This window comes from Xyrauchen texanus, chromosome 16, assembly GCF_025860055.1.
Source record: "Xyrauchen texanus isolate HMW12.3.18 chromosome 16, RBS_HiC_50CHRs, whole genome shotgun sequence".
Classification (NCBI taxonomy): domain Eukaryota; kingdom Metazoa; phylum Chordata; class Actinopteri; order Cypriniformes; family Catostomidae; genus Xyrauchen; species Xyrauchen texanus.
In genome coordinates, this window is record NC_068291.1 from 24667321 (window position 1) to 24681568 (window position 14248).

A 14248-nucleotide genomic window follows, 5' to 3' on the forward strand; every position below is an offset into this window, starting at 1 on the left:
GTAAATTCAGTTGATTGGACATGATTCAGAAAGGCACACACCTGTCTATATAAGGTCCCACTGTTAACAGTGCATGTCACAGCACAAACCAAGCCATGAAGTCCAAGGAATTGTCTGTAGACCTCCAAGACAGGATTGTATCGAGGCACAGATGTGGGGAAGGGTACAGAAAAATGTCTGCAGCACTGAAGGTCCCAATGAGCACAGTGGCCTCCATCATCCATAAATGTAAGAAGATTGGAACCACCAGGACTCTTCCTAGAGCTGGCCACCTGGCCAAACTGAGCGGTCGGGGGAGAAGGGCCTTAGTCAGTTAGGTGACCAAGAACCAGCGTTTCTCTGTGGAGAGAGGAGAACCTTCCAGAAGAACAACCATCTCTGCAGCACTCCACCAATCAAGCCTGTATGGTAGAGTGGCCAGACGGAAGCCACTCCTCAGTAAAAGGCACATGGCAGCCTGCCTGAAGTTTGCCAAAAGGCACCTGAAGGAGACTCAGACCATGAGAAACAAAATTCTCTGGTCTGATGTAACAAAGATTGAACTCTTTGGCCTGAATGGCTAGCGTCATGTCTGGAGGAAACCAGGCAAAGCTCATCACCTGGCCAATACCATCCCTACAGTGAAGCATGGTGGTGGCAACATCATACACAAAAATACTTGAGGCTGTAATTGGTGCCAAATGTGATTCAATAAAGTATTGAGCAACGGCTGTGAATACGTATGTACATGTGATTTAAAAAAATAAATAATAATTTGCAAAGATTTCAAACAATTTTTTTCATGTTGTCATTATGGGGTATTGTTTGTAGAAATTTGAGGAAAATAATGAATTTAATCCATTTTGGAATAAATCTGTAACATAACAAAATGTTGAAAATGTTAAGCACTGTGAATACTTTCCAGATGCACTGTATAAATAGGGCCCCAAAGTCATGAGATTTTCTATTTTAAGTCATGGAAAAGTCATAGAAATTAGTCAAATATGGCTAATTTCATGGAAAAGTCATATTGATCATACAAGAGATTGGTCTTTTTGAGTAATTGTGTAGAGAAGAACCATGTATCAAAGCAAGCTAGTATGATAACATCAGTCTTTTATTGTAGACATATGTACATAAGTATAATAATTTAAATCTGTTAATTCAAACAATTGGTACATGATATATCTGCACAGCAATCGCTGTAAAATGATTTCTTAAACAGCCCTTATCCAATAATCATGAATAAATGGAAAGGTCAGGGAAAAGACATGGAAATTATTTGGTCAAAAAGTGTGGGAACCCTGTTTAGAGATTAATACCATTTTCTGTATGGCTGTTCCTGCTCATCAGATGGTGGCTACAAAGGAGAAAGTAAAGGAGCTGCATCAGCAGTATAAAGAGGCCAGTGAGGTGAAGCCACCTAGAGACATCACAGCTGAGTTCCTGGTGAAGAGCAAACACCGAGACTTGCAAGCACTCTGCAAGGTAGTAAACAAAATTCCACACATTGACCAAACAATCACTTTTACCCCACACTGACCAAACAAGCATGCTAAATGCAAATATATTGAAACTCTCATAATAAAACCACCAACTGATAGTTAGAGGATATATATATATACACTCTCTGATCACTTTATTAGGAACATTATGGTCCTAATAAAGTACCCGATCTGGTCTTCTGCTGTTGTAGCCCATCATACCTCAATTTTTGACATGTTGTGCATTCTGAAATTGTATTTTGTTCACGACAATTGTACAGACTGGTTATGAGTTACCGTGGCCTTTTTGTCAGCTCCCCGTTGGACTCTCTCATCAACAAGGCGTTTCCGTCTGCCGAAATGGTGCTCGCTGGATGTTTTTTGTTCTTGCCACCATTCTGAGTAAACTCTAGAGACTGTTGTGTGTGAAAATCCCAGGAGATCAGCAGATACAGAAATGAAAATTTCCCCCCATTTTGATGGTTGATATGGACGTTAATTGAAGCTCCTGACCCATATCTGCTTGATTTTATGCTTTGCACTGCTGCCACTTGATTGGTTGACCATTTAATGGCTTTAAACGGCTTTAAATCAGCACTGCTGTGATTTATATACGGCACTCTGCTGGCAGTGCTGATGTAGGGCCATATCGCACTCTTGCTCGTGTAATATTGCTTAATGATATACTGTAGATAGCTATAGAAATTGTTAACAAAATACATTTTAAAGGGGCACTCTGTATGTTTCCCTCATCAAAAAAGTTGTACATATAGAATTTAATAGCACATAAATAAAATGCATTATTTAAAATCATGTAAACTCGCCTGAAATGAAGACTCAGTCATATCAGTAGCCTAGTAAAAGCTGTTTTATTGGACATGGAGCTTGTCGCCGTATGGGGGTGGAACTAAAATGAACATGCTAAACATTGCCATTGTTTTGTTCTCATCTAATTAAATGTGGCGTGTACTCTGACAAAGGCATATTCTGCACAAACTCTCAAACTTTGCCTATGAGCAGAAAATAACTTACTAATTTTAAACATTACACATTTAACAGGCAAGCATCTTTTTCAACATCTCCTAATGAGGGCATCTCTAGTAGTGGCTGCAGACACTTTAGGATCTGCCAGCTTTAAATATCTTTTTACAGCACAGCGCAGCAGTGCTTTCCAACCACTCCAAACACCTCTGCGCTTAGTAATGGAGCATAATGCCATTTCAGCAGTTCCAGTTTTTTTGTTTTAGTACATTTTCCAAACCGCAGTCTAACACTGTCGGACTCTTTAGCACCCACAAAGCAGAAAGTTAAATTCCTTACTTAAATGGTCTTTACTGGTGAATTTCCAGATGCTAATTCACATAATCACACTCAATTTTCTAGCTCCAATTGTAGAGGCCCTCTAACCATTTATGGTTGAAACATAAATATCAATGCCTCCTCACTCCTACCTGGGTTTGACATTTCATTTATATGCTTATTTTTAGTCCATGACTCTGCTCTGATTAAAGCTTCAAGCATTTTAATCTGCTTTTTTGTAGCATTTTTTTCTTCTTAAATCGACATGTTAATCGAGGTTTCTTGCACTAAAGCAGTCGTTATTTATAATATCTGCTATTGTATGTAAATGTGCTGTGGACTTGCATGTGATTTATAAACGGATTCCTGCAGACTATGTTAACTGACACACAGAGAAATCATGGCAGGATATTTTAGGGCTGTGTGATGTGACTTAAGGGGAGGATTTTGCTTTAAATAGTCCTGGACTGGTTAGCTATGTGAAAGACTGACCCTCTCTGATGGATGAGTCTTACCTCTTGATTGAAATGACTATTACTACCCTTAGCCAATCAGGGAGAGTGTACACATCTGAAAACCTCACACTCAGGTTGTGGCAAGAGTGAAGACTGGACCCTCTGCCTTGCATAGTTTTACTGAATTTAAAGTTTTGTACTTTTGCCTGATGATAGGTTTTTTTGCAGGTAATTTCATAGATTTGTGTCCTTATGTAAATGTTTCAAGCCTCTTACGGGAGGTATTGTGTTCCAAAATGTTAGGCTGCAATAAGGGATGTTAATGAATAAGAGATGATTGCTTATTAAACTTATCGATCGTCGATTCATTATTTTTATCAAAAATGTGTTTCAGTAATAATGTCAGCATATAAAGAAAAGACTGTCTGTACACACATACTCCACTAGTAAGCACACAGTATATATATGTGTGTGGTATATATATAGCTAGCTCTGGAAAAAATTAATAGACCACTGTAAAATGATCAGTTTCTCTGGATTTACTATTTATATGTTGTTTTGTTCTATAAACTACTGACAACATTTCTCCCAAATTCCAAATAAAAATCTTGCCAATACTGCAAATATCACTTATTTGCAGAAAATGACACGGTCCAAAAAAAAAAAAAAATGCAGTGTTCTCATACCTCAAATAATGCAAAGAAAACAAGTTCATATTCATTTTTAAACAACACAATACTAATGTTTTAACTTTGGAAGAGTTCAGATATATATTCCAATATGTGCTGGAATATCACTGATTTTCAATCACAGCTTTCATGAGTCTTGGCATGCTCTCTACCAGTCTTTGACATTGCTGTTGGGTGATTTTATGCCACACCTGGCGCAAAGGATCATCACCGAACCTCCACCAAATTTCACAGTGGCTGCGAGACACTGTGGCTTGAAGGCCTCTCCAGGTCTCAGTCTAAAAAGTAGATGACCTGGTGGAGGATCGGTGATGATCTGGGGGTGCTTCAGCAAGGCTGGAATTGGGCAAATTCGTCATTGTGAAGGATGCATAAATCAGGCCATGTGCAAGGTTATCCTGGATGAAAACTTGCTTCCTTCTACTCTGACAATTTTCCCCAACGCTGCAGATTGGTTTTTCCAGCAGGACAATGCTCCATGCCACACAGCCAGGTCAATCAATGTGTGGATGGAGGACCACTGGCTCAAGACCCTGTCATGGCCAGCCAAATCTCCAGACCTGAACCCTAGTGAAAACCTCTGGAATGTGATAAAGATGATGATGGATGGATGGATGGCCACAAGCCATCAAACAAAGCCGAGCTGCTTGAATTTTGTCTGAAGTCTGACAACACTGCATCTTTCTTGTTATTTTTATCAGTTGTCATTTTCTGCAAATTATTGCTCTAAATGACAATATTTTCATTTGGAATTCGAGAGAAATGTTCTCAGTACTTTATAGAATAAAACAAAAATGATTGAGTAAAACAAATTTGAAATTACTCAAACACATACCTCTATCCATCTTCAACCACTTATCCGAAGTCGGGTCGCGGGGGCAGCTGCTCCAGCAGGGGGCCCCAAACTTCCCTATCCCGAGCCACATTAACCAACACTGACTGGGGGACCCCGAGGCGTTCCCAGGCCAGTGTGGAGATGTAATCTCTCCACCTAGTCCTGGGTCTTCCCCGAGGCCTCCTCCCAGCTGGACGTGCCTGAAACACCTCACTAGGGAGGCGGCCAGGGGGCATCCTTACCAGATGCCCAAACCACCTCAACTGACTCCTTTCAACGCAAAGGAGCAGCGGCTCTACTCTGAGCACCTCATGGATGACTGAGCTCCTCACCCTATCTCTAAGGGAGAAGCCCGCCACCCTTCTGAGGAAGCCCATTTCGGCCGCTTGTACTCGCGACCTTGTTCTTTCGGTCATGACCCAACCTTCATGACCATAAGTGAGGGTAGGAACAAAAATTGACCGGTAGATCGAGAGCTTTGCCTTTCGGCTCAGCTCTCTTTTCGTGACAACGGTGCAATAGAGCGAGTGCAATACCGCCCCCGCTGCCCCGATTCTCCGGCCAACCTCCCGCTCCATTGTCCCCTCACTCGTGAACAAGACCCCGAGGTACTTGAACTCCTTCACTTGGGGCAAAACCTCATTCCCTACCTGGAGTACGCACTCCATCTGTTTCCTGCTGAAATTCATACCTATAAAGAGTAAATCCAGAGAAACTGACAATTTTGCAGTGGTCTCTTAATTTGTTTCCAGAGCTGTATATTTATTCTAAACATCTATGTAAATATATATAAAAATATTTGCCAACTCTATAGTTATATACGTTTTCAATTTCCAAAATCTCCTTTTCTTTAAATACCCATAATAAAGCATTAGTTATATGATAAATAGGAGAATCGTACATCAACCACTCCTTTTACCATGATTCAGATAGATTGCTAATTATTGATTATAACTTTTGAGGTGTTTCAAGAGCACTGCATCTATAGCCAACATTTGGAAACCGATAATTTTGACAAACCTTGCAAATTGAATTGTAATGATCTTTTTTTTTTTTCTTGCAAACCGATGTTTTCTATCGTGAATAGAACTTTGATTTCTTTAATCAGATTGTCTTACATTCTAATAAAGGACATGTTATTTCAATCATGTTGAAGTTACTTTTTAGTTGAGTACATATAAAAGTGGAAAGATATACCTTAAAATCCTCAAGTAAAAAAAAAAAAAATACAAAATCAAGAATTTTGTATTTTCTTGTCATATTGCCCAGCCTGGATGTCACGTCCTGTCACAGATGTGCTTTTTTCACTTCCCTGCTTGTAAAGATTAAACTTAATCAGTGTTTGAGTATTTCTCATTAGATGAACATTACATTTTATGTATTAACTGTGATAGTGTGTTGAAGTACAACATGACGACAACAACAACAAGAATTATTGATTCGCTCATCTCTCTTTATCATCCTCATCAGCAATCATATCAGTTCTCGCTGGGAGAGCATGCAGGTACATTCACCTGAAAACAACTAGAAGTATGTTATTTACTGTATTCACACAGTGTGTTATTAGTTTACTTGATTTGAAATAAAAAAGGTCATTTTTTTTAATGATACCCAGGTGTGTCGTCTTTGCTCGCTGAGCTACCCAGGCTCCCCGAAGTTGATATGTTTTTAAAGATGGCTATCTGAATAACACATCAGTTTTAATGGTACAGACATTTGAAAGAAACTCTATCGCCCCTTTTTATGTACTGAGGTGTATCGCAAGAGTGCACATGAAGTATTTTCAAAGTCATGCTTGCAATGTGTTGGCCATGTGTTAACTCTTGCATACTGTACATATTAAGGCTTTGAGTTAAGACTTTGGACTATGTCTCTTCTGATCAAGGCCCTAATGAATTTCTCTTGAAAATATGCATGCAAGTGTTCTGATTTCTGTGGTGCCTGTCTTCCTGTGAAGGAGTATGACGAGCTGGTGGAGATGCAGGTTAAATTAGAGGAAAGACTGCAAGAGCTGGAGGCCAACCCACCCAGGTAATCAAACAGAGTAATAAGTATGATAACATGTTTATGGTATGTACTTTGGTTTATGGTAGCCTCCCAAATGGCATATAACAACATGCTTGATCTCTCTCTCTCTCTCTCTCTCTCTCTCTCTCTCTCTCTCTCTTAGTGATGTGTATCTATCTTCGAGAGACAGACAGATTCTTGATTGGCACTTTGCTAACCTGGAGTTTGCTAATGCCACACCTCTCTCCACTCTCTCACTCAAACACTGGGATCAGGTAGGCTACTTCACATCTACCTTGTTCCTAAGGTAGAATCACATTTAGAGTATATGTTAGAGATGCACCGATCAACCAGCCAGGGACTGGAATTAGACGATTTTCCACATGCTCAGCCCGGACCAGTAACCGGCTGGTCGGCCTCACGTCTTACCGATTCCAAGCCGGTCCGTTTTGTTGCCAGCGGTGCAGGCAATAACGTCACAGCCGCACGTAAACATGTCATTGGCATGGAAGATCTTCGCTGTGAGTGAAGAAAACATAAAGTTCGAAATGTGTAATAATTGTAAGACCAAAGTAAACCGTGGGGGAACCACCACAATAAATTTCAGATCAACAAACCTAATTAGACATTTATAACACCATCACCCAGCTGAAAATGTCCATTTTAAAAAAGAAGCTAAAAAGTGAAAGCGGCTAAAGCTTGCCAGAGCTCAGAGCCAGCCAAAAGTCAGCAGCCTCTCCTATCATTCCTTGGAATGAGCAGTGAAAAGACCAAAGCAATTACGAGGAAAATGATGGAATTCATGGCCCTGGATGACCAGCTGTTCTCCATAGTTGAGGACAGAGGGATCAGAAATCTGATAAATTTCCTCGATACAGAGTAGGAGGTACTTTCCGACGTCGCGTTGCCCGAGTTATTTAATCTTGTGTCATGTCACACACGCAGCCTGTTATCTGTCAACATTTGGGTACACAATTCCGGGAGAGGGGAAGTGGGGTGCTGGATGGCAGAGGCAGGCTAAATACTATACAAATTGTGCCGTTGTGATTTAATGTGCTGAGTAACGTAATTTTTCCCACAGTGTCCGATATTAAAATCAGTGCGACACATTGCAAAAGGCGTGGGAATTTTCGGTATGGCTTCGGGATATAAAATTCAATTCTTCCATCCAGCTGTTGTTAAATTTACATATACAGGTGAAACTCGAAAAATTAGAATATCGTGCAAAAGTTCATTAATTTCAGTAATTCAACTTAAAAGGTGAAACTAATATATTATATAGACTCATTACAAGCAAAGTAAGATATTTCAAGCCTTTATTTGATATAATTTTTATGATTATGGCTTACAGCCATCTCAGAAAATTAGAATATTGTGAAAAGGTTCAGTATTGTAGGCTCAAAGTGTCACACTCTAATCAGCTAATTAATCCAAAACACCTGCAAAGGGTTCCTGAGCCTTTAAATGGTCTCTCAGTCTGGTTCAGTTGAATTCACAATCATGGGGAAGACTGCTGACCTGACAGTTGTGCAGAAAACCATCATTGACACCCTCCACAAGGAGGGAAAGCCTCAAAAGGTAATTGCAAAAGAAGTTGGATGTTCTCAAAGTGCTGTATCAAAGCACATTAATAGAAAGTTAAGTGGAAGGGAAAAGTGTGGAAGAAAAAGGTGCACAAGCAGCAGGGATGACCGTAGCCTGGAGAGGATTGTCAGGAAAAGGCCATTCAAATGTGTGGGGGAGCTTCACAAGGAGTGGACTGAGGCTGGAGTTACTGCATCAAGAGCCACCACACACAGACGGGTCCTGGACATGGGCTTCAAATGTCGTATTCCTCTTGTCAAGCCGCTCCTGAACAACAAACAATGTCAGAAGCGTCTTACCTGGGCTAAAGAAAAAAAGAACTGGTCTGTTGCTCAGTGGTCCAAAGTCCTCTTTTCTGATGAGAGCAAATTTTGCATCTCATTTGGAAACCAAGGTCCCAGAGTCTGGAGGAAGAATGGAGAGGCACACAATCCAAGATGCTTGAAGTCCAGTGTGACGTTTCCACAGTCTGTGTTGGTTTGGGGAGCCATGTCATCGGCTGGTGTTGGTCCACTGTGCTTTATTAAGTCCAGAGTCAACGCAGCCGTCTACCGGGACATTTTAGAGCACTTCATGCTTCCTTCAGCAGACAAGCTTTATGGAGATGCTGACTTCATTTTCCAGCAGGACTTGGCACCTGCCCACACTGCCAAAAGTACCAAAACCTGGTTCAATGACCATGGTATTACTGTGCTTGATTGGCCAGCAAACTCGCCTGACCTGAACCCCATAGAGAATCTATGGGGCATTGCCAAGAGAAAGATGAGAGACATGAGACCAAACAATGCAGAAGAGCTGAAGGCTGCTATTGAAGCATCTTGGTCTTCCATAACACCTCAGCAGTGCCACAGGCTGATAGTATCCATGCCACGCCGCATTGAGGCAGTAATTAATGCAAAAGGGGCCCAAACCAAGTACTGAGTACATATGCATGATTATACTTTTCAGAGGGCCGACATTTCTGTATTTAAAATCCTTTTTATTATTGATTTCATGTAATATTCTAATTTTCTGAGATTCTGAATTTGGGGTTTTCATAAGCTGTAAGCCATAATCATAAAAATTATATCAAATAAAGGCTTGAAATATCTTACTTTGCTTGTAATGAGTCTATATAATATATTAGTTTCACCTTTTAAGTTGAATTACTGAAATTAATGAACTTTTGCACGATATTCAAATTTTTCGAGTTTCACCTGTATATTTTGTTTTTTTCACCGGAGCACCAGCTGAGTCTTCCTCTCCCATCTACCAGTGATGCTTGATTTAACATCCCGCGTCTACTGCCTGCGCAGATATCAACAGCACAAATGGGTTGTAGGTTGCCAGATTGTGGTCATAAATGATTTGTAATTTGTATGATGTGTCGATTGTGTGAGTAGGATGCATGTCATTCAAGATCTGGTAACTGGACCACCTTGGAATAATATATTGAATGCCATACAAATTACGGGAGGTTTTTTTTGAGAGAAATAACAAAACGGGAGACTCCCGGGAAAAACAGGAGTGTTGACAGGTATGGTTAGAAGCAATTCCCGAAGCGGTGCTCAGTTTTACAACTGATATTTGGACATCTAACGTAAGTTGAGCGTAATGGACACTTTAGTTTTTCAGATCTTTGGAATTGTTTTGTTAGACGAGTAATAAAGAGAAAAAGGTCCATTTTATAAAAATAGTGGTAAATGACATTTGTTATATAAAGCAACTCATTTGCAGTTAATTGTTATTTCTACCTCTTTCCAGTCACAGAGCACTTTATTTTGAGAGTTGTTTAAGTGAGAGAAGTAACTTAGTGCAGTTTGGGGGAAATTGTAATGGTTAATAATTTATTTTATTATGAAAATAAAATTTAGCATTGAAGAAAGGTAGATTTTGTTTGTATATGTGGTCAATAATAGTTCTTAGAAAGAAAATCGGAATCGGAAAAATCGGTATCGACAGGTCACACTTGCAAAAAATCGTAAATCAAAATCGGCCAAGAAAATTGCAATCGGTGCACCTCTAGTATATGTATTAGTATATTCTTTTTACCAAAAAAACAATTGATGCTTTACAATTAAACTGTGGATATCTACAGTATGCAGTAACTTAACAGGGTTTTTATTTTGTCTGTGTTTTGTGCAGGACGATGATTTTGAGTTCACAGGCAGTCACCTGACTGTGCGGAATGGATACTCGTGTGTTCCTGTGGCACTGGCCGAGGGTTTGGACATTAAGCTCAATACTGCTGTTCGACAGGTCCGTTACACATCATCTGGTGAGTCACTCCAACACATCCTCTGTGTGTGTTTGTTTATGTTTGTTTGTTTATCCAAATTTATGACCATTATTTCTCTCCGTCTCAGGTTGTGAGGTGATAGCGGTAAATACTCGCTCTACCACTCAGACGTTCATTTATAAGTGTGATGCCGTGTTGTGCACTCTTCCTTTGGGAGTGATGAAGCAGCAGCCACCAGCCGTACAGTTTGTGCCCCCCCTGCCTGAATGGAAAACTGCTGCTATCCAGAGAATGGGCTTTGGGAACCTCAACAAGGTGTGAAAAATTCCTATTTATTCCTTTGGTGGACTCAGACTGGAGGCTGTTGATGTAATGATGATAAATATAGCCTGTGCTTGCCTAGAGCATCAGCTTTGGTGATTACTCAAAACATGTGATTTGAAGACAATTTGCTTTGTAGGATGCCAAGCAACAAGAAACAAAATGCAAACTGCATTTGACTAAATACAAATTAAGTGAGCAAATTTCCGAGTTATCTTTATCTCGAACTTCTGCCTCAAACTCAAACAAGGCCTAAGCCAAACACAGGTGTTTCAAGTCTGATATTGTAGCTGAGAGAGTTGTTAAAATGGTTTGTTTCTTACCAACTTCCTCCCACACACATATTGAATATCCTGGATGCGGCATCCTCTTTTTTTTTCTTTTTCTTCCTGCACTTTTTCTCCCCTTACTCCCTCTCATAGTTCAGCTGCAGCAAAAAATACTGCAGTATTATGCAATTGTCCCACTCCACTTCCCAATTTCTGTCACAAGAGGGCACAGTGGGGTACTGGTTTCATTCAAAATACTGCTATATCATAAATGTCTGCATGTTAACTGAAATGCTTACTCATTGACTCCGCATTGTATGTTTTGTCCTAAAAATTATGTTTTGATCATTATAGAGAAAAAAATATTTACCTTGCTCCACAAAATACCCTGCACACATAGCCTTTTTCTTTGATTCGTATATGGGTACACAACATGTCTGTGCATTAGTTTAGTAGCAACAAGTTCAGGTTATCATTGTATTTATCAAAGTTCCTTTGACGTTTCCTTGGTTTTTGAGTCCTCAGTGTTGTCTTCCTTGCTACCTTTTCTGATAATTGCCATTGAACATGATTTGTGCACTGTATTTTAAGTCACTTTGCATAGTAAGCATCTGATAAAAGCATACATGTAATTGAGGATTTTCATTATTGCAGTTTAATGTTATTAGACTAAGTGGAATTAAATGCTTTAATTGTATTTGCCCATTGGTGCAGATCATTAGACTGCTAGAGTTTTAATAAGATGTATTTACTGTTCTCCATTGATTATGAGGTCAGACTACTATAAAGCTCTTTCACAGAGAGGCCAATTCTGCAGTACAAATCTGTGTCCATGTCTCTAGGTGGTGCTGTGTTTTGATAGAGTGTTCTGGGACCCCAGTGTTAACCTATTTGGACATGTAGGAAGTACCACAGCCAGTCGAGGGGAACTGTTTCTCTTCTGGAACCTCTACAAAGGTGATTTTAAAATTCAATTGTAATCAACATAATTTATTTTGAATGGTGCATTATAAATGAATTGCTGTTTATTCTCAGCACAATATTCTTGGATTAAAGTATTGTTACTTCTGTAACTAAGATTCTCTTTAATGTAATTAATTGTAAGATAACAAGTAATTTAGAGTGAAATTGAGAATCTGAATTTGTGCCCTCTCAGCTCCCATATTATTGGCTTTGATGGCGGGGGAGGCTGCTGGTATTATGGAGAATATTAGTGATGATGTTATTGTTGGCCGTTGTCTGGCTATTCTCAAGGGAATCTTTGGAAGCAGTGCAGTACCTCAGGTAAGCTAGAAATACAGTGGTTTGCTGGATTCTTTTTCACGTAGTTCAATTCAATACATCAAATTCCTTTTGGAACAATGTTATGAGTGGAAATGTCAGCCTAAATATAATGTAAAGCATTTAGTCCTTCCATATCTCAGTACATACACAAACTCTCACACACTGAGACATTGTGCCTCATTCCAAGGACATGGAATCTGGCTTTATTCCAATGACAACAAACTGAGTGTGTGTGTTCTGTGTCTGTCGTCATGGCAGCCGAAAGAGACGGTGGTGACTCGCTGGCGTGCTGACCCCTGGGCTCGTGGGTCTTACTCGTATGTAGCAGCTGGCTCATCTGGCAATGACTATGATCTCATGGCCCAACCTATAACACCTGGTCCTGCGATACCTGGAGCTTCACAGGTGAGACAAAGTATCATTGTGAACGGATGCTCTTTGAGTATCATCTAGCTCTGTTCCAAAACCTAAGAGCTGCCTCACTGACTACATTTACATGGACACCAGAAAGCAGCTTATTGCTAGAAAGTGTTTACTTACAATGTATAAATGGCATACTCTTTACTCCCATGTATGTGCTTGGTCAGTAAGCAGCTTTCTCCACAACAAGGTCATTTTCCTGCATTATGTAAATAACAAACATGGGACCCATGGAAGACACCACTATTTTACTCTCATTTCCTTTGCTTTATTTCTAGATGTTCTAGAGTTGTTGCTGTGTTTGTCTATCACTGCCTGTAGTGGAATTTCCTCTTACATAAAACATAGGGATTCACCAAATTTACAAGTGCATACAGTATCTCACAAAAGTGAGTACACCCCTCACATTTCTGTAAATATTTGATTATAACTTTTCATGTGACAACACTGAAGAAATGACACTTTGCTATAATGTAAATTTGCTGTCCCCTCAAAATAACTCCACACACAGCCATTAATGTCTAAACCGCTGGCAACAAAAGTGAGTAAACCTCTAAGTGAAAATGTCCAAATTGGGCCCAAAGTGTCAATATGTTGTGTGGCCACCATTATTTTCCATCACTACTTTAACCCTCTTGGGCATGGAGTTCACCAGAGCTTCACAGGTTGCAACTGGAGTCCTCTTCCACTCCTCCATGACAACATCACGGAGCGGGTGGATGTTAGAGACCATGTGCTCCTCCACCTTCCATTTGAGGATGCCCCACAGACGCTCAATAGGGTTTAGGTCTGGAAACATGCTTGGCCAGTCCATCACCTTCACCCTCAGCTTCTTTAGCAAGGCAGTGGTCGTCTTGGAGGTGTGTTTGGGATCGTCATCATGCTGGAATTCTGCCTTGCGGCCCAGTCTCCGAAGGGAGAGGATCATGCTCTGCTTCAGTATGTCACAGTACATGTTGGCATTCATGGTTCCCTCAGTGAACTGTAGCTCCCCTGTGCCGGCAGCACTCATGCAGCCCCAGACCATGACACTCCCACCACCATGCTTGACTGTAGAGAAGACACACTTGTCTTTGTACTCTCCACCTGGTTTCCGCCACACACGCTTTACACCATCTGAACCAAATACGTTTATCTTGGTCTCATCAGACCACAGAACATGGTTCCAGTAATCCATGTCCTTAGTCTGCTTGTCTTTAGCAAACTGTTTGCGGCCTTTCTTGTGCATCATCTTTTAGAAGAGGCTTCCTTCTGGGACGACAGCCATGCAGACCAATTTGATGCAGTGTGCGGCGTATGGTCTGAGCACTGACAAGCTGACCCACAACCCCTTCAACCTCTGCAGCAATGCTGGCAGCACTCATACGTCTATTTCCCAAAGACAACCTCTGGATATGATGCTGA

The 14248-nt window shown here is 40.4% G+C and overlaps 1 protein-coding gene across 1 annotated transcript in view; it reads left to right on the top strand.

Moving 5' to 3' along the window:
• The window catches only part of kdm1a (lysine (K)-specific demethylase 1a), a 40607-nt gene that overhangs the window by 21427 nt on the left and 4932 nt on the right, over window positions 1–14248 (top strand). Inside the window, exons 13-20 of the mRNA XM_052145390.1 lie at window positions 1333–1467; window positions 6699–6772; window positions 6912–7023; window positions 10457–10589; window positions 10678–10865; window positions 11983–12097; window positions 12297–12424; window positions 12683–12829. Of these exons, the coding sequence (XP_052001350.1) occupies window positions 1333–1467; window positions 6699–6772; window positions 6912–7023; window positions 10457–10589; window positions 10678–10865; window positions 11983–12097; window positions 12297–12424; window positions 12683–12829 (1032 nt within the window). The remainder of the gene's footprint in view (window positions 1–1332; window positions 1468–6698; window positions 6773–6911; window positions 7024–10456; window positions 10590–10677; window positions 10866–11982; window positions 12098–12296; window positions 12425–12682; window positions 12830–14248) is intronic.